General features: G+C 47.3%; 2 protein-coding genes across 2 annotated transcripts in view; one reads left to right on the top strand and one right to left on the bottom strand.

The window, feature by feature from the left end:
- HIBCH (3-hydroxyisobutyryl-CoA hydrolase) overlaps positions 1-8,265 on the top strand; it is a 56,650-nt gene extending 48,385 nt beyond the window's left edge. Inside the window, exons 11-14 of the mRNA XM_056861232.1 lie at positions 571-652; positions 4,138-4,257; positions 5,875-5,908; positions 8,107-8,265. Of these exons, the coding sequence (XP_056717210.1) occupies positions 571-652; positions 4,138-4,257; positions 5,875-5,908; positions 8,107-8,225 (355 nt within the window). The 3' untranslated portion in view covers positions 8,226-8,265. The remainder of the gene's footprint in view (positions 1-570; positions 653-4,137; positions 4,258-5,874; positions 5,909-8,106) is intronic.
- Positions 8,266-14,370: 6,105 nt separating this feature from the next.
- C15H2orf88 (chromosome 15 C2orf88 homolog) lies at positions 14,371-22,403 on the bottom strand. The gene is made up of 2 exons (XM_056861645.1): positions 22,344-22,403; positions 14,371-14,787 (listed from the first exon to the last, which is right to left on the bottom strand). The coding sequence occupies exon 2, from the start codon at positions 14,649-14,651 to the stop codon at positions 14,379-14,381; it is 273 nt and encodes a 90-aa protein (XP_056717623.1). The 5' UTR covers positions 14,652-14,787; positions 22,344-22,403; the 3' UTR covers positions 14,371-14,378.
- Between the last annotated feature and the right edge of the window lie 535 nt (positions 22,404-22,938).

The following is a 22,938-nucleotide window of genomic DNA, read 5'->3' as shown; positions in this document are numbered from 1 at the left end:
AAATATAAAAGTTATGTTTACACTATACTGTAACCTGTTAAGTGTGCAATCGCATTATGTCTAAAAAAATGCACTGTAATATTAATGCAAAAGTTTGAAAAATCGCAAGAATTACCAAAATGCGACACAGAGACACGAAGTGAGTACTTGCTGTTGGAAAAATGGGGCCGATAGACTTGTACAAAAATGGAATATCTGCGAGGTGCAATAAAAACGAGGTATGCTCGTAAAGAAATCAGGGAAGGACATTTCACAGGTGAGGGGCCACCACTGAAAAAAACCCTGTCATTGGTCATCACCTTGTTGGCCTCTGTGTGAGTTACGATGCTGGACTAGATGGACCACATCACTAGTCTGATCCAGCAGGGCTCTTCTTATGTTCTTGAAGGCTCAAAAACGTCACATTCAGTTTAATGATAACTTGTACTGTATCTTGTGTCTGCTATGCTGTAATAAATATGTAAAGGTGTATAATAATATGTAAAGGTTGCTCGAACTTAGGAATTCAGTATTTTTCTGATTACAAAATAGATTGACCATTGGCTGATCGGTGACACTTTTCTGTTTTAGTCTCTTTTCAGCCAGCAGCATGGAAGAAATCGTCCAAAACCTGAAGCAGGATGGTTCTCCTTTTGCGCTCAAGCAACTAGAGGTAATATTACAATACATTTTTATTGTTGGGGTACACACTGAGCCATCAGAGGGGCATTACATGGTGATTGAGTGCAGGGAACTGTGGCACGGACTTCCAGCTTCTGGTGTGATACTGCAGGACGCTTGATGCTGTGCTCCGTATCTGGAGCTTTTATCTTTCTTTGTTTTAGCTTTTATTTAGGGCTTATTTTATTTGTTTTTTTAATCTCCCGCTGCCTTTTTAAAGTCTACTCAAACTCCTGTCTTGTTTTCTAGTTTTATTGGCACTGTCTTTCTTGAGCCAGTGTGGCGTAGTGGTTAAGAGCCGTGGTTTGGAGCAGTGGATTCTGATCTGGAGAACCGGGTTCGATTCCCCACTCCTCCACATGAGCAGTGGATGCTAATCTGGTGAACCGGGTTGGTTTCCCCACTCCTACACATGAAGCCAGCTGGGTGACCTTGGGCTAGTCACAGTTCTCTTAGAGCTCTCTCAGCCCCACCTACCTCACAGGATGTCTGTTGTGGGGAGGGGAAGGGTAGGTGATTGTAAGCCGGTTTGATTCTTCCTTAAGTGGGAAAGTCAGTGTATAAAAACCAACTCTTCTTCTTCCTCCTCCTCCTCCTCCACTTTCTCCCTGGTCTCCAGGCACCCCACCTTTCATCTATTGATCGGCCAGTTCCTCCTCCAGTTTTCCCACCCAATTGCCACTGCCTTTTACTGTAGAGAAACTGAGTGACCCGCTTCTCTGTGCTGCTCTCCTTATATGATTCTTCCATTCCCTTTCCTGCGTCTTTTCTTCCTTGTGGCTACTGGCAGACCGTCCACCGTCAGCCCTTCGGGGATTCCTTGTCCCCGGCCAACAATTCCAGAAGCTTTCCACTGGTTAATGTATTGGGACCATCTTGCTCTACAAAATAGAGCAAATGTGTATTGAAACAGGAGCAAAGTGCCTAGCCTGGTCTCTCTCGGGTCTTAGGTGTGTGCTGAGATTGTAGTCAGTGTTAAGATGTAACAGCAAACCCTGATTTTCTGGGAACCTCCTGCTCGAATGCTCTTTCTCCCCTCCTACTCTGAGGGGAATTAGTTATCTCTACTTTCTTCCGAGCAGGCAAACTATGATTTGCACTTTCCTTACAAGCAAGGCCTTCTGAACAGGATTGCCGACCTCCAGGTGGGGGCCTGGAGATCTCCTGGAATCACAGTGGCTCTCCAGGTGACTGAGCTCCGTTTCCCTGGAGAAAATGTCTGCTTTGGAGGTTGGGCTCTATGGCATGATACCTGGCTGAGTTCCGTTCCATCCCCAAACCCCACCTTCCCCGGGTTCTACTCCCCAAATCTCCAGGAATTTCCCAGTCCTGCACTGGCAACCCTACTTCTAAACCAAGATCAAGCCAGTGTTTGGAATCTCAGTTTAGAGGGACAACACAAGCTGAAGGCGCGTCCACTTATGAACCCTGGCTCACTGCGATTCTGTAAATAATTATCTTAAATAAATGGCATGTAAGACCTTTTATCCAGACACGTCAGAAACAACACAACTTTTTTGTCGGGGTTGTTTGGTTGTTATTTTGGTTGGTCTTAAGGAAAGATATTAGACAGCTGTTGGTTTGGGATTTTGCTATGGACCAATGTGGCTTCCTCCTTTTTTTTGTTCAATCTGTGCAGGAGGAAAAGAGGGAGCACAAGCTGCAGGACCCCCCCAGGCGTGGTCATTTAGCAGCAAACTACAGATCATCGTTGCATCTTAACTAGGCCCATAAGTAGGGTTCTGATTCTTCCTTTCTTCCCGGTTAACTCAGGCCCATGCTAGGCTTGCAGCTACATAGGGTTAATGTTTTGCTACAGCAGGCAAAGTGTAAACTGTTCATGTGCATGCTGACCTCGTTTTATTGCTCTTGTTTTATTCTGCTTTGCAGATATTTAGTTTGCGATCAAATCTATCGGGGCCATTTCCCCAACAGCACATTCTCACTTTGTGTCTCCGTGTCACGTTTTGGTAATTCTCACAATATTTCAAACTTTTTCATTATTATTACAGTACAATTTTTTTTAGATATAATGCTATTGCACACTTAATATGAACACATGAAGCGGCCTTATACTGAATCAGACTCTTGGTCCATCAAAGTCCGTATTGTCTACTCAGACTGGCAGCGGCTCTCCAGGGTCTCAGGCAGAGGTCTTTCACATCACCTACTTGCCTAGTCCCTTTAACTGGAGATGCTGGGGATTGAACCTAGGCCCTTCTGCATGCTTAGCAGATGCTCTACCAATGAGCCAGGTAGTGTAAACATAACTTTTATATGCACTGGGAAACAAAAAAATTTATGTGACTCACTTGATTGTGATATGCTTGTACACCCTAATATTCACACTTTATAATGTACCTAAGGGAGGAAAATCTGGACTGTTAATGCCCAATTGATGAAAAATGCATCGTCAATTAAGAGACATTCCAGTGGTCAGAAAGACTAGTGGCAACCACGCCTTGGTTCATGACCCTGTATAAAGGAACTGGAACATTAAGCAGCAGTCGAAGGCAGATGCTGTCCACTAGGATTTTTCTCGCCAGAGCCACCTTCCTTCTCTCCCCACGGCTGCTCTTAAGCCAGCTGGTAATGATTCACATTCACAAAACCGGAGGCAGAACGCTCCGTGTCCTCTCACACTCCCAGATCTGCCCGGCAGCTGGGAGTTTGCAGATGAAAGGACACAAGCAAAATGGGTCACTGTTTTATCAGCCGGTGTCTGCCGAGAGAGGGGGGGGGGAGCGTTCAGGAGCCAGAGAAGCCGCGGACATTGTGGGTTGGACGGTTGCCATTTCCACCCTGTGGGTTAACGGACCTGCTGGAAACAGCAGCGAGAAGTAAATCACACCATCTGCCTCTTCCCCGCGCACCACTAATACGTCTGCCGTAATGCCGAGGGGTGCAGTTTAGCCCCCGATTTGTCGGGCTTATCCTTTGGGTTTTTGTTTTTCACGTGCTCTCTGGGTATTGGCGGAGGGACGTTATCCAGAAGCGGGAAGTCCCTTCGCCAGGGCCAGGAGACAGGAAGCTGAAATGGATCTTACCAGGGGGAAGGAACTCCTGACCCTCAGTCAGATGTTAGATGAAGCTGCCTTTTACTGAATCAGGCCATCGGTCCATCAAAGTCAGTACTGTCTACTCAGAACGGCAGCAGCTCTCCAGGGTCTCAGGCAGAGGTCTTTCACATCACCTACTTGCCTAGTCCCTTTAACTGGAGATGCCGGGGATTGAACCTGGGACCTTCTGCGTGCCAAGCAGATGCTCTACCACTGAGCCACGACCCCTCCCCAATTCTTTGGATTTATTCTTTCAGGATCTTTGAAAGGAGCAGCACACTCTAACAATCTTCTCCGATGTGTCCTTTTCCTGTTTAAAATCCCTCCATACAGTACTGGAGCTGGGGTGTTCTTGGAAGTCTTCCTGATCTTAACGAAATATAAGACTCATATGGAAAATCTTTGATTTGCTCCACAGATAATCGCTAAAATGTCCCCGACGTCTCTGAAGATAACCCTTCGGCAGCTTAGAGAAGGTGCTTCCTTGAGCCTGCAAGATGTTCTCACCATGGAGTACCGGTTGAGTCAAGCATGCATGGTAAAATGTCAATCCCACCATTTTTTTCTGGCCCATGCGCACCATATGACAAGAAACATGTCATTACTTGGAAAAAAATTAAAAAATTCAATAGTATGTAGAAGAATATGCAATATATGGTAAGAGAAGTAATTAAATGATATAAATCGCCACACTATATATATTCGTCCCTATATGTAGATGGTTTCTCAGATCATTTCAGTAAATAATTATATTTCTACTATGAGTAAAGTTCCAAATTCTATTACCGTATATACTCGCGTATAAGCCGAGTTTTTCAGCCCCAAAAATGGGCTGAAAAAGCCGGCCTCTGCTTATACGCGGGTCAATACGGAGGGAGGAGGGAGGAGGGAGGGGGGAAACTTACCGCCGTCGCCGCCGCCACCGGGCCCGTGCCGCTTCCTGCCGCCGGGAGCGGCCTGGGGCAGCCTCCTGCAGCCGCAGGAAGGCTGCCCCGCCCCCCCGGCCCCCGCCGCCATTTTTCCCGGGCGGGAGGGGCCTTGGGCAGCCTCCTGCAGCCGCAGGAAGGCTGCCCCGGCCCCCCCCGCCATTTTTTTCGGGCGGGAGGGGCCTTGGGCAGCCTCCTGCAGCCGCAGGAAGGCTGCCCCGGCCCTTCCCGCCCCCCCCGCCATTTTTCCCGGGCGGGAGGGGCCATGGGCAGCCTCCTGCAGCCGCAAGAAGGCTGCCCCGGCCCTTCCCGCCCCCCCCCCCGCCATTTTTCCCGGGCGGGAGGGGCCATGGGCAGCCTCCTGCAGCCGCAGGAAGGCTGCCCCGGCCCTTCCCGCCCCCCCCCCCCCGCCATTTTTCCCGGGCGGGAGGGGCCTTGGGCAGCCTCCTGCAGCCGCAGGATGGCTGCCCCGGCCCCCCCGCCCCCCCACCATTTTTTTCGGGCGGGAGGGGCCTTGGGCAGCCTCCTGCAGCCGCAGGAAGGCTGCCCCGGCCCTTCCCGCCCCCCCCCCGCCATTTTTCCCGGGCGGGAGGGGCCTTGGGCAGCCTCCTGCAGCCGCAGGATGGCTGCCCCAGCCCCCCCGCCACCGCCGCCATTTTTTCCGGGCGGGAGGGGCCTTGGGCAGCCTCCTGCAGCCGCGGGAAGGCTGCCCCGGCCCTTCCCGGCCCCCGCCGCCATTTTTCCTGGCCGGGAGGGGCCATGGAAAGCCTCCTGCAGCCGCAGGAAGGCTGCTCCGGGTCCCCCTGGGCCTCGCCGCCGCTTCCTCCCGCCGGGAGCGGCCTGGGGCAGACTCCTGCAGCCGCAGGAAGGCTGCCCAGGCCCCCCCGGGCCGCGCCGCCACCGGACCCTCGCCGCTGGAGAGCCCTGTCAGGTAAGTCGCGGGGGGGGGGGGTTATAAGCCGACCCTCGGCTTATACGCGGGTGCCTAATTTTTCCCCATTTTTGGGGAGAAATTAGGCACCTCGGCTTATACGCGGGTCAGCTTATACATGGGTATATACGGTATTACTTTACAGTGATTCAACTTGAGTTAACTCCATCTTATTTGAGATTACAGAACAGTAAATGCAATAAGCATCATCAATAATTCATGACTTTCACATCAGAACATTATGCTTCTCACTGTGTTATAAATGTGTTTTTGTTTTGTTTTGTTTTTGATCTTCCAGCGAGGCCACGACTTCTATGAAGGTGTGCGAGCAGGTAACGGTTAGGCCGGAGACTCTGCGTCAAGCGAGGGGTGGGGATTGCTGTCGCCAACTTCAGGCTTCCTGTTGTTGTCAGTAGAGAGGTGGCAGGCCACCGGGTGTCGATTTGTGACATTGCCACTCATTCCAGCGGGGGGGGGGGAATTCTCTGCAAGACCTGGGAAACTGAAAAAAAGATGTCACCTGCTTCTTGGCTTCAGAAAGTGTAACGTTAAACAGCTATATTTGTGTCCAGTAGCGCCTTAGAAGGCAGCAGGAAAAGAGGAAGACCTGACAAAAGATGGATTGACTCAATCAAGGAAGCCACGGACCTCTGTTTGCAAGACATGAGGAAGGCTGTTAATGATAAGACATTTTGGAGGACATTGATTCATAAGGTCGCCATGAGTCAGAAGCGACTTGACGGCACTTAACACATCACACATCACTTTAGAGACCAACACAATTTTCGGGGGGGGGGGCACGAGCAGAGCAAGAAAGCAAGCTGTCTTAGCACTTTTCCTTCTGACAGCCGGGCTTTCCATGGCCAAGAATTACAATGTGCGATTCCCCACTTGCATTTGGAGATGTAGAATCCTAGAAGACCTGCCCTCTCTGAATGGGGAGACGAGCGCACCTCGGGCCTGCTTGTGAAATTGTCCATGACAGAGAGATCCCTGTTAAACATTCTGAAAAGGATGCTATAAATATATAGGAAGGCAAGCAGAGTTCAGGGAAACCTGTGAGGACCCAGGGAGCCTTCTGTCAGAGCTGAGAGGAACACCGATAATTGTGATTTTCATTGGGAATGAGCAAGGTTATTATCACACCCTAGGAGTCAGAGCCCAGAAACAGATTAATCATCATGCCGATCTATATACCTACACGAAGTGCTGATTGAGAAATTGCTCTCCAGGGATGGCTGTACTTATCAATAATCCATTTCCTATTTAAGTGCTTTGATTCTTTAGAGCAGTAGTTCCCAAACTGTGCTCCATGGAGCACTTGGTGATCCACGAAACATCTCCTAGTGCTCTGTGAAGAGATTGGAAAGAAAAATACTACTGTCATTCAGTTTACTATATGGGTTCTAGGTGAAAATTAGTGCTCTACTGAAAAGTGCTCCATGACTCAAAAAGTTTGGGAACTGCTGCTTTAGAGCAGAGTTGAATAAGACAAAACGGAGGGTGAACACGTTGGCGGCAGCAGTGCCTGGCCTTCTAGGACAATATCACTTCCAGCCTGGTTTTGCCCACCTAATTCATAGGGAAGGCTACCTGGCTAGTAAATCTTCTCGCATCTCCTTTCGCTGTTCTTTGTCTCATCACCACTGTGGTATGCCAGTCTGCACCATAATCAGCTCTTCGTTGGTTTTACCATGTGCATCCGCCTCTCAAGACTGAGTAGGGGAGCTATTGCCACAATTGCAAAAGCCGAATCTGCAAAGGAGCCCCCTGTAATGTTTGCGGCTAGGGCCTTGGTAATTGTAAAGGTAGACAAAGGCAACATACTTTGGGGCTATCTGTATTGTGTACTCAAGGGGGGACCTCTCGTCCCGTGGGCTTTTCTAGCAGCAGATTGTCAGGGGGCCTTTTTCAGAGACCCCCCAAGTGGTGACAGTTTGGGGGCGAAGGGTTGTCACTGAAACTTGTCTGTTGTCTTGTTTGGTGGGGAATCAGTAAGGGTCCTAGAATCCTTAGAGCAGGGGTGGGTTACAGAATGGAGAAAATTAGCGCCCACAAGGTTATAGTAAGTTTTCTTAAGGCAAATATTAAAGATGAATAGGCGGTTAAGATAAAGAGGAGGGAATATAATTGGGGTGTGTGGCATTTTGAATAGCAGAAATTCGGCAGTCATGCTGGACTAGGTATGTAGCAGGATACAAGTCATTATACAATTCGTGGAACAGTTCATTTCGTGGAGTGCAGGCCATTCAAAGAAATGCTTAATACTTAACGTTTAATTACATGCCATTACTTCTCAGAAGTCGAGAATGCAAATATTTACTTTTCCTTTCAAGCTATTCGTTGAATGGCTTTCTCTTCTGCAGAGGAAGAATAGACCACATGAACATGGCTGTAGGCACTGAGATAAAGTTTCGTCTTGCAATGCAACCAGCGGAGGGAATAGTTGATCGGCTGCTCCTAATAGTTCTATCACCAAAGGCCTCTTGGCTGAAACAATAGTTATTATTTTTTCCCTTTTTTTTGGCAGTGCTCATTGACAAAGACCAGTCCCCAAAGTGGAAGCCTGCGACCTTAGAAGAAGTAACAGATGAATTTTTGGACTCGTGTTTTAAGTCTCTTGGAAGCAACGATCTCAAGCTACAATAGATTTGGACTCAGGCCAGCCTAATTACGTGTTAATTCCGGTTTCCTTCAACTCAAGGAAGGAATGTTCACAAATTCTGCCTTGAAGGAAATAACCCGCCTTGAGCAAATGCTTTTTACTGTTACATAAGGAAGAGGATTTACGTTTTTGAAAACAAAGCTTGGCCTACTAGAGAACTGGTGCTATCATCAGCGGAGTTTATACTCCAGTTTATGCTGCAGTGCTTTTCCAGAGAAAATTATGATTGCATATATAAAGATTCAGATATTCTTTAGCAGACCAAAGTAAATACTGTCTGCATAGGTGGTCAACCACACCGCAAAGAGGAGCCAGAAGTGAGCTGTGGGACTAATAAGGTATCTCGGTCACCTTTGACTTCTTCATTGATAGATCAGGAACTGACTTGCAGAGAACGAAGTGATAAACATGGAACCCATAAAAATGTGGCTGTATTTTCCCCATAGGGGTGTCATTACCTTAAAACAAAGTTGATTAATTGTACAAAATTGATTCAACGTGCATATATGTACAAATTAATTAAAAAATTGAAAAGAAAAAAATACATTTTTTTAAAAAAAAGGCTATGTGTAGAATAGGAAGGGAAGGAGACATGATATGGTCCAATCTTGTCACATCTTGGAAGCTGAACAGGAGCTAAACTCAGAAGGGAGACCACCATGGAAGGCTCTGCAGAGGAAGACAATGGCAAACCACCTTGCCTTAAAAACCCTCTGGGGTCGCCATAAGTCGGCTGCGACTTGAAGGCACTTTACACATACACTCTACACATTTGTAGAATGGAGAAGGTGCCATCTTAGAGGTGTGTGAGAGAGAGAATGGGATGGGGAATTTCTAAGCTGCCCACCGTTGTTATAAGAATATGCATTCAAATAATTGTGTGTGTGTTATGTGACAACGAGCGGTTTCCAGCTTATGGCGACTCTGTGAATTAATGACCTCCAGAACGTCCTGTCACTAATACCTCTGTTCAGGTCTTCCGAACTGAATGCCGTAGGCTTACAATTATTATTATTTTCTTAATCTGAGGCTCTGGGAAAGCTTTTTAGTTAATCGAGCGGTTCTTAATTGCTTAATCTTTCCAATAAATCAAACTTGCAGCCTCAATTTTGTGACACTTGCTCTGTGCCCGTTTGCTGCCCCCTTCATCCTCTTGCAGACACGCCGTTCACGCTTTGCTTTGGATCACTGGCTTCAGGTTGACACCTCGTTCATATTTCTACCACTGTAGGAAGTTCCTAGCAGCTTGTCCAAAGTTTCTCTTTGCTGACATTGCTCTTTTTGCTGTCCTTAACATTAAACCAGACGCTTAATGAATCTTGGCGGGCTGGCCACAAAGAACTGTTTCAAATTTTATCTGCTTAAAAAGATTTATATCCTGCACACTTGAGAACGGGGGTCCCCAATTTGGGCACCCTTGGCGCCATGGTGCCCGCCAAGTGTTTTGAGAAAGTGGATGTGGCCACAAGGCTTTAGCCCAGCAAAGCTTCTGAATGCCTTTTGGAGATTTGATGTGGAGGAGAGGGGAATCGAACCCGGTTCTCCAGATTAGAGTCTCCCGCTCATGTAGAGGAGTGGGGAATCGAGCCCGGTTCTCCAGATTAGTCTGCCGCTCATGTGGAGGAGTGGGGAATCAAACCCGGTTCTCCAGATAAGAGTCTGCCGCTCATGTAGAGGAGAGGGGAATCGAACCCGGTTCTCCAGATTAGTCTGCCGCTCATATGGAGGAGTGGGGAATCAAACCCAGTTCTCCAGATTAGAATCCGCCACTCATGTGGAGGATTGGGGAAACAAACCCGGTTCTCCAGATTAGAGTCCGCCACTCGTGGAGGAGCGGGGAATCAAATCCCGTTCTCCAGATTAGTGTCTGCCGCTCATGTGGAGGAGTTGGGAATCAAACCTGGTTCTCCAAATTAGAGTCCGCCACTCATGTGGAGGAGTGGGGAATCAAACCCCGTTCTCCAGATCCGAGTCCACCACTCTTAACCACTACACCACTCTGGCTGGATTAAGCCTGTGTGGTTAGTATTCAATAAAAAGGTTTTGTGGTTATGAATCTGAACCCTTCTCTCCTGCGTCTTGTGCTCTAGCAACTGCTACAGTGCCCTAGAACCAGATTCCATTGATTTAGCTAGAATAGTGACAATTGTTTCTACCTGCATCTCCCAAGTGATTGTAGATGTTTTGTTCTACAGGCTGAAAGTTCACACTTAGTATGCTTTTTATGGTTAGGGGAGTCAAACCACAGGTTCTCTCCTCCTGCTTGTTTCCATGACAATAGACGACGAAGTGACATTTTCAGAATTTAGATTTCTCTCAAGAAGGAAGTTAAGTTGACAAAATTGGAAGAAAGTGCTTCAGCTTATTCCAAAAACGTTCAGTGACGGTTATCGAGAAATGGGAATGACAAAGCAAAAAACGAAAAGTCAGAAACGCAACCAGTCATTATACCAGGACAGCCTCCTTCTTATGGGATAACTTCTTAATTAAACGGACTGACCAGCAAATCTTACCCAAACCTCATTTGTTGGCAAAACTTTGGTGTTCCCCTCCGCAACATCTGTGTCCCACTGTGATAGTGAATGGGGTGCTTAGCTTTTCCCACGCTTGGACTGTGCATGCTTTTTCCTGTAGCAGTTAGCTGCTTTCTGTAGCCATTTCAGCTTCCGAAGTCGCTGTCCTAACACTTGGCTCTCTCTCGTTTGTGGTCTTTGCGCTTTGCAATCTACCAGGCCTGCAACAGGTCTCCCATCTCCCCCACCCCTGCAATTTTTTGAGCCCACTCCGTCCAACAAAGCTTTTCTTCAGCCAGCACAAACTCTCCCTTTTGGGTTTTCTGCTTCCAGTTGAATCACAAATGAAAAGCACACACGAAGCTGCCTTATACTGAATTACAACACTGATTCACGGAGGACAGTATGGCCTGCTCAGACTGGTAGAGGCTCTCCAGGGTCTCATTCAAAGGCCTTTCACATCACCTACCACCTGATCCTTCTGACTGGAGATGCCGGGGATTGAACCTGTGACCTTGTGCATGCAAAGCAGAGGCCCTTCCACTGAGCTACGGCCCCTCCAATTTTGTTTGAAGAAGGAGTTCGGTTTTATATGCCGATTTTCTCTCCCTTTTTTAAGGAGAATCAAACCGGTTTCCAATCGCTTTCCCTTCCTCTCCCCACAACAGACACCTTGTGAGGTGGGGCTTAGGGAATCCAGAGAGAATTGTGACTAGCTCAAGGTCACCCAGCTGGTTTCGTATGTAGGAGTGGGGAAACCCACCTGGTTCATCAGATTAGCCTCCGCTGCTCATGTGGAGGAGTGGGGAATCAAGCCCCGTTCTCCAGATCAGAGTCCATCACTCTTAACCACTACACCACGCTAGCTCACTACACCTTGTTTGACTTACCGGCAGCATATGACCGTTGTGCGTTTTCTGGTTCTTCTCATTTAGAAATCCTCTTGACCTTCATGGCTTGCTTTATTTTAGTTGTACAAAAGAGCAAGAGTCCAGTAGCTCCTTAAAGACTAACCGAATTTCTGGCAGCTTTCATGAGTCACAGCTCACTTCTTCAGATATTTTAGTTGTCAACCACGCCACTATCTCCTTCATTTTGACGATGATGAGGATGTGTGTGTGTGTGTGTACAGGTTGAGTATCCCTTATCCAGAATACTTAGGACCAGAAGTGTTCTGTATTCAGATCTTTCCGTATTTTGGAATATTTGCATATACATAATGAGGTATCTTGAGGATGGGAGCCAAGTCTAAACATGAAAGCCATTTATGTTTTATGTACACTTTATACACATAGTGTGAATGTAATTTTAAACAATATTTTAAATAATTTTGTGTACACTGAACCATCAGAAAGCAAAGGTGTAACTATCTCACATTGGCTCAAAACGTCCGGTTTTCGGCTCATTCTGGTTTTTGGATGTCCACTTAAGAGATACTCTACCTTTAAAAAGTCTTTAGACAAACACACAAAAGTATGAAATTTCTTTTTATTCAAACACAATTCCAAGAGGTTAATCACAACTTCATCTGGGTAGAAAGAAAATGTAACAAATATTGTAAAAATATATTGTAATACACTATAGCTGAGGGCGCATCTCCCTTTCCTTATAGATGAAACATCACATTTACAATGTTGTGCTGCAGCTGAAAGCACAGTTGCCATGTTTCCTTTCTGTTTAAAAGTTTTTTTAAAAAAAGTTAAGTGTGACTCTTGTTATGAACTGTGCTATGGCATTATCACACAAAAAGTTTGACTTTCTGTGGTATATTTGTATAACGCTGAATCTGCTAGAGCTCTGATCGTCTAATACGGAGCTCCGTCTGGTATTCGGTCAGTCACATCAATGGTATTAAATGGTGTGGAGAGACAAACGTGTCTTTAGAAACGCTAAGCACTTCATCTCGCGATCCAACCCAGGAGAAGTGAACTTGCTTTCCTCTGTGCTTCACTGACTGTCTCTCCCCAATCCGCTCTGTGCCTATCAAACCCAGCTGTAGCCACACACTGTTAGAAGAGTTCATTGTCGTGGCCTCTGTGCAGTCCCACATGGGTACTGCGCATGCGCAAGCCAGCCGCTGGCCTGCACAGAGGACTACTCAATGAACAACAGTTACAAGTAAGTGCAACGTTTATTTGGCCCCTAGAGGAAGGATCTTTTCCCCCCACCTCTTAGGGTTTTTCATCCACTAGAACAAGAGTGCAGGGATATTCGGTGATCCTTCCTGCTATTCTGAATATTCGTATATCTAGCAACATTTGGAAATGGTACCATTCGGCGGGTGAAGAAATATTGTCCACGGCTACTAACAGTCATGAGTTTAGGTTTCCTTTTGACCCGTTATTTAAGTTGGCAAACCATGAGCATGCCTCCTCCTCTCTCTCCACTCAGACAGGTTCTATCACGTTAGCCATATTTCTTCAGCCAACACTGTCGAGATAAACCAACACTTCTAAGAGATCATTTCAGAGGGTAGCCATGTTGGTTTGCAGTAGAACGGCTAAGATTTGAGCCCGGTAGCATCCTTAGAGACCAATGAGATTTGGGAAGGGGGGGTATGAGCATTCGAGAGGCAACGCTCCCTTCATCAGATATGAAGGGAACTTTGATTCTCAGAAGCTTTATCCTCCGGAAATCTTGTTGGTCTCCAAGGGGCTACCGGTCTCGAATCCAGCACTTCGAAGAGACCGATTTGTTAGCCATTTTTTTTTAACTTCACCCATCAATCACTGATTTAACATTTCTAGCTTTGGCCACTTTCTCTTCATTCTCTTACAAATTGCACTTTAAAGCTTATCCTCTCTTTTCCCCAGTTTCTCTGGCTTCTAACCACCAGCTCCCCTAGTTGGTAGGATAGATAAGATCAAAGAAATGGAATGGTCCATTTTGGGGACTGTTGACCTGCCATGTCGCCCGACATTGCCACTAGCATTCCAGAACTTGCACCGTCATTTGAATAGTTTCACTGTCCCCCCCCCCACCCAGTGTTTTTTGGCAAGTCTTTGGTATTTGTGAGCTCAGCTGAATGAAGCTGTAAACAACTGGCCACAGGGTGATATGTTCAGGAAAGGAAGCCCTGGTGGCAGCGGCGTTATAACGCATTGCGATGGTCCCCCCTGAAGTTAAGAAATTGCCCCGTTTCTTTCAGTAGCCGTGATTAAGCTCCTGCTTCCCTTTCTCCAACGGAGATAAATGGGACTTAAGTGCTTAATTTAACCAGATTTCCCCATGTGCTTCGTTTCCATTAAGCGAATTATCAATCTGCATACCCGGCAGAAGTCTGGATCCTTACCTACTTTAGCTCACATACTTCTGGCCCCAATTAGTGTGCTCAACTCTATCCTCTGAGACAGAGCATGAGCTCCTGCATTCCTGTGCATCTTTAGCGCTACTGTTGGCACTGAACAGGATTTGTCAGTGCAGGGGGTATAAGCCATCCCTAGAACCACAAGACGCTACTATGGCTCTATAAAAAGGGACTGCGTTGCCTCAGTCGAGCCTCGCTGCATCTGTCAAATGGGCGCCTTTGAGACACAACATTTGTTGTGTGGACGTGGCTTTATTTGCACTAGCACCAGAACGCAAGACAGCCGGCGGATGTCATGAACAGCCTGGCCCGGCCCTTCATGGCATGTCGCTTTCGATGAAGGGGATGTCACTGTACTTGCTTTCCGTCACCGCCCACTGCTTCACGGCCTGATCCAGAATTTCTTGGGAGAGGCGGTGGGCAAAGTCCAGGATGACGGTACTTGTGGACGAAGTTACCCCAGGCCTTCCATGGATAAAAGATGGGGCGTCTCCGCCGTAGCCCCCGTTGTATGTGCCAAGGGCCTTGCTTCCATCGTCCAAAATTGTGTTTGAAGCCGCAAATGTGCCTTTGGATTTAATACATCCCATGGTACAACTGTGGTGAAAAAGCTCAGCTTAGCTGCACACTCCGTACTCCTTGAAATAGTATCCTTCAGAGAGGAACAGAACGCTGCTTGTTTTTGAGATGAAGTGAGAGTAATCTGTCTCTCCCAGCTCGTAATACCTGCAGAGGCAACATTTTTACATTGCGGGGTTTAGTTTGTTAGCAGCTAACTGTTCTGCACGTACAAAAAACAAACAGTTTTCTAATATTTGGGTTTGCTAGTAGAAGTTGTGAACGAGAATCTTATCTTTTGTTTTCTACGCAGCCTTGAAATAAGTCAGTTCTCATAATTACTCGCACAGTAAGCTTCTATTAGGTCACCATTAATTGCTGTTTCCCATTTAATCAGCGGAAATGCCCAACAGGCCTGGAAGCATCCAGCTTAGATGTTCCAATTTTAGTTACTAATGACAAACCGGGCGTTAGAAACATCAGTTGTAAACTCGTCTTCTGAGATCTAGGAGCAGCTTCGAGGCGTTCGACAGGAGGCGAACAAGAGAACACACGGCAGCATGAACGGACACTCTGCGGAATGACCAAAGGGAAGGAATCAAAGAATTTGGGGGGCAAACACTACTTGACCCCCACTGCCATGAGATTCAGCATACTTGGGGGTAGTGTGAAAGGAGATTAATTCACCTGTCTCTCTCGAGACATGGAGGCTACCAAAGATAGATGGTATGCTGGTATGGAATCTTCCCCCTCACAGAATCCAACTTCTAAATTGAGGATTCATAGCCACTAGCTCAGGGGTGTCAAACATAAGGCCCACGGGCTGGATCCAACCCCTCGAGAGCTCTTATCCGGCCCGCGAGCCAGCCAAGGCAGCCACCCCCACCCAGTCCCAATTTAGGCTGGCGAGGCATGGCCTGGCCCAACCAAGTGACATTTATATCATATCTGGCCCTCGCAACAAACAAGTTTGACACCCCTGAACTAGCTGTTGCCCTCTGTGGCTTCACAGTTACTCTCTCTGAAGTAGACTAAATAGTTGTCTTAGGCGCTAGTTGTTAAAATGAATTTCCTTTTGTCAAAAGCATCCTGAAGATTCTGAGCAGTGATATTTGCTATGCAAGGAAAACCAGCTGGGCTTGTTTAGACTTCAGACTGATGGTCGGGGGTGGTTTTAGAAATAATTAGAATGTCATGATAAGCTTGTATAGATCATCTCTTGTTGGAAACTTAAGATAACCACCTCTGTTCATCTCTTGCCCTGTCCTGGATGGCCCAGGTTAGCCTGATCCTGTCCAAGCTCGGAAGCGAAGCAGGGTCAGCCCAGGTTCGTCCTTGGACGGGAGACCACCAAAGAAGTCCAAGGGTGCTACGCAGAGGCAGGCAAAGGGAAACTACCTTTCAACAGCTCTTGCCTTGAAAACCCTACTGGGTCACCCTAAGCCAGCTGTGGCTCGACGGCACTTTTCAACACTGCCATAAGATCCCACGAAGATCACCCAGAGACCAGCACTCTGAACAGAGCTTTTCTTACTACACAGTGTGTCCAACAAGACAGCTAGAGTGTGCAACAGTGAAAATATGCCACCGCCTTCCAAACGCACCCCCAAGATCCTGTACCGGTGAAAAACCACTGCATTTAGTACATCTTCTAGCAGAAAAGCTTAACTGCTCACACCTTCCTCTGAAATCAAATCTAGGGCAGCCAGCCAGGAAAGCTTCTAGCTTGCACTGACTTCCGCCTGTGCTAACGTCGCCCGACACTCGAGGAGAGCTGCATCCTCCTCGCAGACAGCAGAGGCCAAAACTGCTAAGCAGTCTGAACTAGACAAGCACTTGGCAGCATCTAAATCATCACTTGCTGGTTCAAAACACTTCCTCCTGAGAATTAGCCCTGTTACAGGCCGGCTTAAGTATTTCTTTGAAGACTAAGGTCTTCTATGCATAGCTGTTTCACTCGCCGTCACCCCTCTGACGACTTTGGGTCTTTGTGTTGATTATGCATGCCGTTTCCAACCGTTAGGGGTCGCCTTGCTCTCCCCCTGGGTTTCCCTGCGTTTTGCCTTATTTTCAAATTTGAGATAGAACAGGTCTCCGAAAACGTGGGCAAACCGCGGGGAAATGCAGGGGGAGAGCGAGGTGAATTCCGACGGTCGGGAATGGCATGCACAATCCAAACAAAACCCCGAAGTAGTCAGAGGGGTGATGGCGAGTGAAACAGTTATGCATAAAAGACCTAAGGGCAAACAGACCCCTTTCTCTTGGGACCCACAACACGTATGCATGCACAACAAAAGCCCTGGATGCATGATGAAGTTGTGTGCGCATATGGTTTCTCAGCAACAAGTCATTCTCCTCCAGGTTTTTTTTTTGGGGGGGGGGAATTAGGTGGGAAAGTTTTTGGGCTTTTGAACACGTATGCAAGTTTTAGTTCTGTTCTCAGAACATGGTGGAATTACTAGGAAGAATAATGTTGCCGATACAATCCCAGCTGAATACGTGCACAACCCTTCCCCATAACTATGGCCACAATTAAAGACTAATATTAGAGCTTTTAAACACACTTTGTGCTCAAACTCAGAAAGCTCAGGGAAGAAGATATAACGGCTACGAGCAGCTATTACCCATGTGTACCCCAGAGCGAGAACTGCAGAGTCACAGAAGGAAATCATTAAACATTCCTCGTTGCATAGCTAGCGTGGCTCTCCGTTCAGAACTGGGCCAACCTTCCCTTGAGGCAAGGACTTGGTTGCAAGCATTTAGATTGGGGATGTCAAACATAAGGTCCGTGGGCCAGATCCAGCCCCTTGAGAGCTCTTATGTGGCCCACGAGCCAGCCGAGGCAGCTACCCCCCTCGATCAGGGCTGGCGAGGCATGGCCCAGCCCGACCAAGTGACATTTATGTCATATCCAACCTTCGTAACAATTGAGTTCGACACCCCGAATTTAGATTGTCCATCAAGTCATATTTGAGCAGTCAGGGCTATCTGACACCCCCAAAGACCCTTATAGGTCAATATGGTTTAAGACTGTCTTTGAGAAACTGCTGGCTCTCGGGGTTACCTGGCTACTATATTGGACCTCGGCTTTCGTGCAGCATTTGCTTTGAGGAGAAATCGTGTAAGATTAATTGATCACCTAAGCTCTGGTTTTAGAGAACGCCGCACCTGTTCATCCCAATTTTCCGGTATCCCCCCTCCAAAACCTCTTTCCTCCTATACCTATCTGTTGACTTCCCAAAGCCTTTTAAGAGCACTCATCCTGGCCAGACTAAACACCCATTCCTCAGTAGTCATGAAGGGAAGGTTCACATGTTTACCTTTTTCAGAACGAATCTGCCCCTGGTCCTTAGGTAAGATTAACCCAATTGCACATATTGTTCTGGTGTGTCCTTTGTATGCTAATCTCAGGAGGCGTTACATTTCACCGTGTTTGCCAGTACATGCTGATATATATATATATGTTCATATGACCTAGTCACATATCTACTCACTGATAGGGATCCAAAAAGAACTCTAAAAGATAAAGATAGTCCCCTGTGCTAGCACCAGGTCATTACCGACTCACGGGGTGATGTCACATCACGACGTTTACTAGTGGGGTTGCCAACCTCCAGCGGTGGCTGGAGATCACCTGCTGTTACAGCCTGTAGAGATCAGTTCACCTGGAGAAAATGGCCACTTTGGCAATTGGACTCTATTGCACTGAAGTCCCTCCCCTCCCCAAACCCCGCCCTTCTCAGGGTCTGCCCCAAAAACCTCCCACTGGTGGTGAGGAGGGACCTGGCAACCCTATGCACTAAGCAGACTATGTTTTACGGGGTGGTTTGCCATTGCCTTCCCCAGTCGTCTACACTTTACCCCCAGTAAGCTGGTTACTTATTTTACCCACCTTGGAAAGATGGAAGGCTGAGTCAACATTGAGTTGGCTAACAGATGCAATGTCTTTTTACTCCTTTTGTCTACCGAGTGGTGTCTAACAAGAAGTATTCACTGCTCAAGATCGATGTATCATAAAGTTTTTATTGGATAAAAGGAAGGGAAAGAAGGTGATCTAACAACTATCACCTTACCTACTTTAGTAAACTGTTAATGAACACCCACTCAGAAGTCTTTTAGTGTAAACGCTGAAGGATTTTTCTGGAAGACTCACTGATCTGCAGCCTGCTAGCTGAAATGTGCACTAGAGTAAGGCTTTGTAGATGTTTCCTCAAGAGCAAGCTGAAGGAAAGCCCCCAGCTTATGCAAACAGAAGCAGCAGGAAGATTTTGGAGCAGCGACAGGAAGATTTTTTTTTTTTTTAAGACCAGCATCACGCGCATAATGTAGTTTTAGGCATTTTACCATGGAGTGTCCAGCAATTCCTAGAGCTACCCTACAACACTTCTGGGTTTCCCCCAGAAGTGACGTAGGGATGCAGCTGACTTTGCATGCCCCCCCTGTTCCCCCCCAACCCTCCCTCTAGTTGCCAGGCAATCCTATCCCAATGCCACATGCAACAAGTACCGTGTTCAAGAGCTCTTGACCATGTGCACAAATCCCAGGGCACACAATGTTCACATCCTACTGCTACTGGTAAAATAACAAATGGAGCTTTAGAGAGCCACACGTCCGCCGCTGGCACAAGTTTTCCGGTGGCTTGAACAGAAGGAGAAAGAGAAGAAGAGTTGGTTTTTATATGCCAATTTTCTCCACCACTTAAGGAAGACTCAAACTGGCTTACAATCGCCTTCCCTCCCCCTCTCCACAACAGAACCCTGTGAGGTAGGTAGGGGCTGGGAGAGCTCTAAGAGAGCTGTGACTAGCCCAAGGTCACCCAGCTGGCTTCATGTGGAGGAGTGGAGAAACTAACCTGGTTTACCAGATTAGCGTCTGCCGCTCATGTGGAGGAGTGGGGGATCAAACCTGGTTCTCCAGATTAGAGTCCACCGTTCCAAAACACCGCTCTTAACCACTACACCACACTGACTCTTACTGGAAGAAGGGTAGGAGATTGTAAACTGGTTTGATTCTCCTTAAAAAGCACAGAAAATCGGCATATAAAAACCAACTCTTCTTCTTCCTGACGAAGACTGTCTGTCTAGTTTGCTCGTAGTCACGAGCACTACGGTCTTACTTAACTGGGATCTATAAATGAAGCGGTAGCTCCAGTTTTCCTTATTCCTGTTGAAACAGGTCCCTTTTCCTTCTGCTATTTAGATATTCTACTGGAAAGCCCCTACAATCCTACCAAACAACAGAAACAAAGTCAACTGCTCTTTGCAATACAGCTGGCAGGAAGCGTTCTTCATTTACAGGCATCTGGAATTTTAAAGCCTAGATTCAGATCTAATAAATCTTTTATAAAGGGGAAAGGATTGTAGCTTATAGCTTTTCTTATGATTTTGTAACCCAGTCTTCGCATTGTTTAGGGTATGTCTAATACTGCTTTTAAATTTAGTAATTAAAGAACATAAGAAAGGCCCCACTGGATCAGACCCAGGCCCATCAAGTCCAGCAGTCTGTTCACACCGTGGCCAACCAGGGGCCTCTAGGAAGCCCACAAGCAAGACAACTGCAGCGGCATTTTCCTGCCTGTGTTCTACAGCACCTAATATATTCAGCATGGTCCTCTGATCCTGGAGAGAATAGGTATGCATCATGACTACTGTCCATTTTGCCTAGTAGCCGTGGATAGCCCTCTCCTCCATGAACATGTCCACTCCCCTTAGGGTTGTCAACCTCCAGGTACTAGCTGGAGATCTGCTATTACTACTGATGTCCAGCCGATAAGAGATTGGTTCCGCTGGAGAAAATGGCTGCTTTGGCCATTGGACTCTATGACATTGAAGTCCCTCACATCCCCAAACCCCTCCCTCCTCAGGCTCCACCCCAAAAACCTGCCGGTGGTGAAGAGGGGCCTGGCAACCCTAACCCCCCCTGTTAAAGCCTTCCAAGTTGGCAGCCATCACCACAGCCTGGGGCAGGGAGTTCCACAATTTAACTCTGTATTGTGTGAAGAAATACTTCCTTTTATCTGTTTTGAATCTCTCAATGAGTCTCAACGAGAAAGGTGGGGTTGCAAAAACAAACAAACAAACATTGTGACAAATAAGGACTGCCATCTCCTGCTTGGGAAATTCCTGGAAATTTTTCTCAAGGGAAACTTACCTTTGTAGTCGGAGATCAGTTGCAATCCTATCACAGGTAGGGGTATTTTACATCACCTGCCACCTGAACCTTCTAGCTGGAGATGTCGGGGATTGAACCGGAGACTTTCTGCATGCTGAGCAGATGCTCTGCCAATGAACTATGGCCCTTACCACAGTTTCTTACAATGCTGCCTGCTACTATGTCACACCCTTGGTCTACCTGGGCCAGTCTGATCTTTTTTGCCTGGCAGAAGTTCTCCAGGGTCTCAGGCAGAGGTCCTTCACATCGCCTGGGACCTCGACCTTTTCACTGGAGATGCCGAGGATTGAACCTGGGACCTTCTGTAAGCCAAGCAAAGGCTCTCCCATTGACCCACAGCCCCTCCCCGACAGCATCTTGTCTTGACACGTCATGAGAATCCAGCGGATCTCCCGTTCTACCACCAAGGAGTCAAACTGCAGCAAACCGAATCTTGTAATTAGTATTAAGGAAGTGCGCCAGCTGAGCCCTCCGCGATTTGAACGCTGCCCATAACGTATCCATCCAACATTTCTCCAACGAGGGTGCGCACAGAGCATGACAAGAACAACTGGGACATACGGAAGCTGTCGCGGGGGTCCCTGAACGGCAGGATCCTGAGAAACCCATGCCCAGCTGTGCCTCTCGGCTATGCGTAAGCCTCCTGCTAAAACCAACGGATCTTAAACGTGATTTAAAATCCGGCTGAATCCTGCCCGACCATGTGAGCAAATGCTGCCAGATGCTCACAGGTTGTGCGACTAGAAAACTTGGTGTGTGGGGGAGAAGAAGAAGAAGAAGAAGAAGAAGAAGAAGAAAGAGAGAGGAAGAAAGGAAGGAAGGAAGGAAGGAAGGAAGGAAGGAAGGAAGGAAGGAAGGAAGGAAGGAAGAAAGAAAGAAAGAAAGAAAGAAAGAAAGAAAGAAAGAAAGAAAGAAAGAAAGAAAGAAAGAAAGAAAGAAAGAAAGAGAAAGGAAGGAAGGAAGGAAGGAAGGAAGGAAGGAAGGAAGGAAGGAAGGAAGGAAGGAAGGAAAAGAATTTGGTTTTTATATGCCAACTTTCTGTACCCCTTAAGGGAGACTCAAACCGGCTTACAACCACCTTCCCTCCCTCTCCCCACAACAGACACCCTGTGAGGTAGGTGGGGCTGAGAGAGCTGTGACTAGCCCAAGGTCACCCAGCTGGCTTCATGGGGAGGAGTGGGGAATCAAACCCAGTTCACCAGATCAGACTCCACTGCTCCATACCACTGCTCTTAACCACTACACCACGCTGGCTCCCAAGCTGAGAATTTGAGCCATCTGCGCAAATGGCTGCTCCCCGTCCGACACCTTACCGATGTTTCACCCCTGTTTATTCAGCGTAGTAAATCCAGCCCGGTCGAACCCAATGGACGCGCGAGGAGCGTTTCTCATGCTCAAATGCCCAGCTGCCAGAATGTGACCGTGCTTCGACCAGAACTGTCCTCCCCCCTCCTCCCCGTGCAACAGCCCAATGTGCCAAACCCTTCCCTTCCAACAGGCCAAATCCTGCCGTAACCCTTCTCCCCCCGCCAGCGTTACAACGGGCCACTTACCAATTAGTATCCCGCCTGGAGTATGTTGCTCCTCATGATCCAGGGAGCGCGAGGCACCGCTCCAAGACTGGGTTCCTGTGCAGACAGAGAATTCATTCTTGTTCGGACAAGCGACAAAGCCCCACCGCCATACACACACAAACACCATTCCTATGACCTCTTTGTCCTCGGATTAATAGTTCTTAATTTGGAAAGTATTTTCAGGCGGAAAAGCACATTCACAATGAAGGGGGGAGAGCTGAAGTGTGGGAGAGGATTGTTTTTTTAAGCTTATTTAATTTTATTCTTCTTTTTTTTTTAAACTACACACTGCTAGGTCATGACTCCAAGAGAGTTAACAGGTTGGAAAGGAAAGAAAATGCAGATTGGGGGGGGGGGGGGTTATTTGGCAAGGAAGGCTCATACTGGGTGAAATTTGCAACTCCATTTCCTGAGTCCTACTCCAGACTTTCTGAATACTTTTTGGCTAAGATATTGATAACTGTATTTATGGCTGCAATATTACATCCCCTCATTTAAGAGGGATACAGACACAAGGATTAGTTTTCCTTTTGGATGGAAGTCTAAAACAGAGGAAGTGTTAAAGTTTCCTATT

The sequence above is a fragment of the Euleptes europaea genome, chromosome 15 (assembly GCF_029931775.1).
Source record: "Euleptes europaea isolate rEulEur1 chromosome 15, rEulEur1.hap1, whole genome shotgun sequence".
NCBI lineage: Eukaryota > Metazoa > Chordata > Lepidosauria > Squamata > Sphaerodactylidae > Euleptes > Euleptes europaea.
The sequence above is the reverse complement of the archived record's forward strand: the minus strand, read 5'-3'. Positions and strand labels throughout refer to the sequence as shown.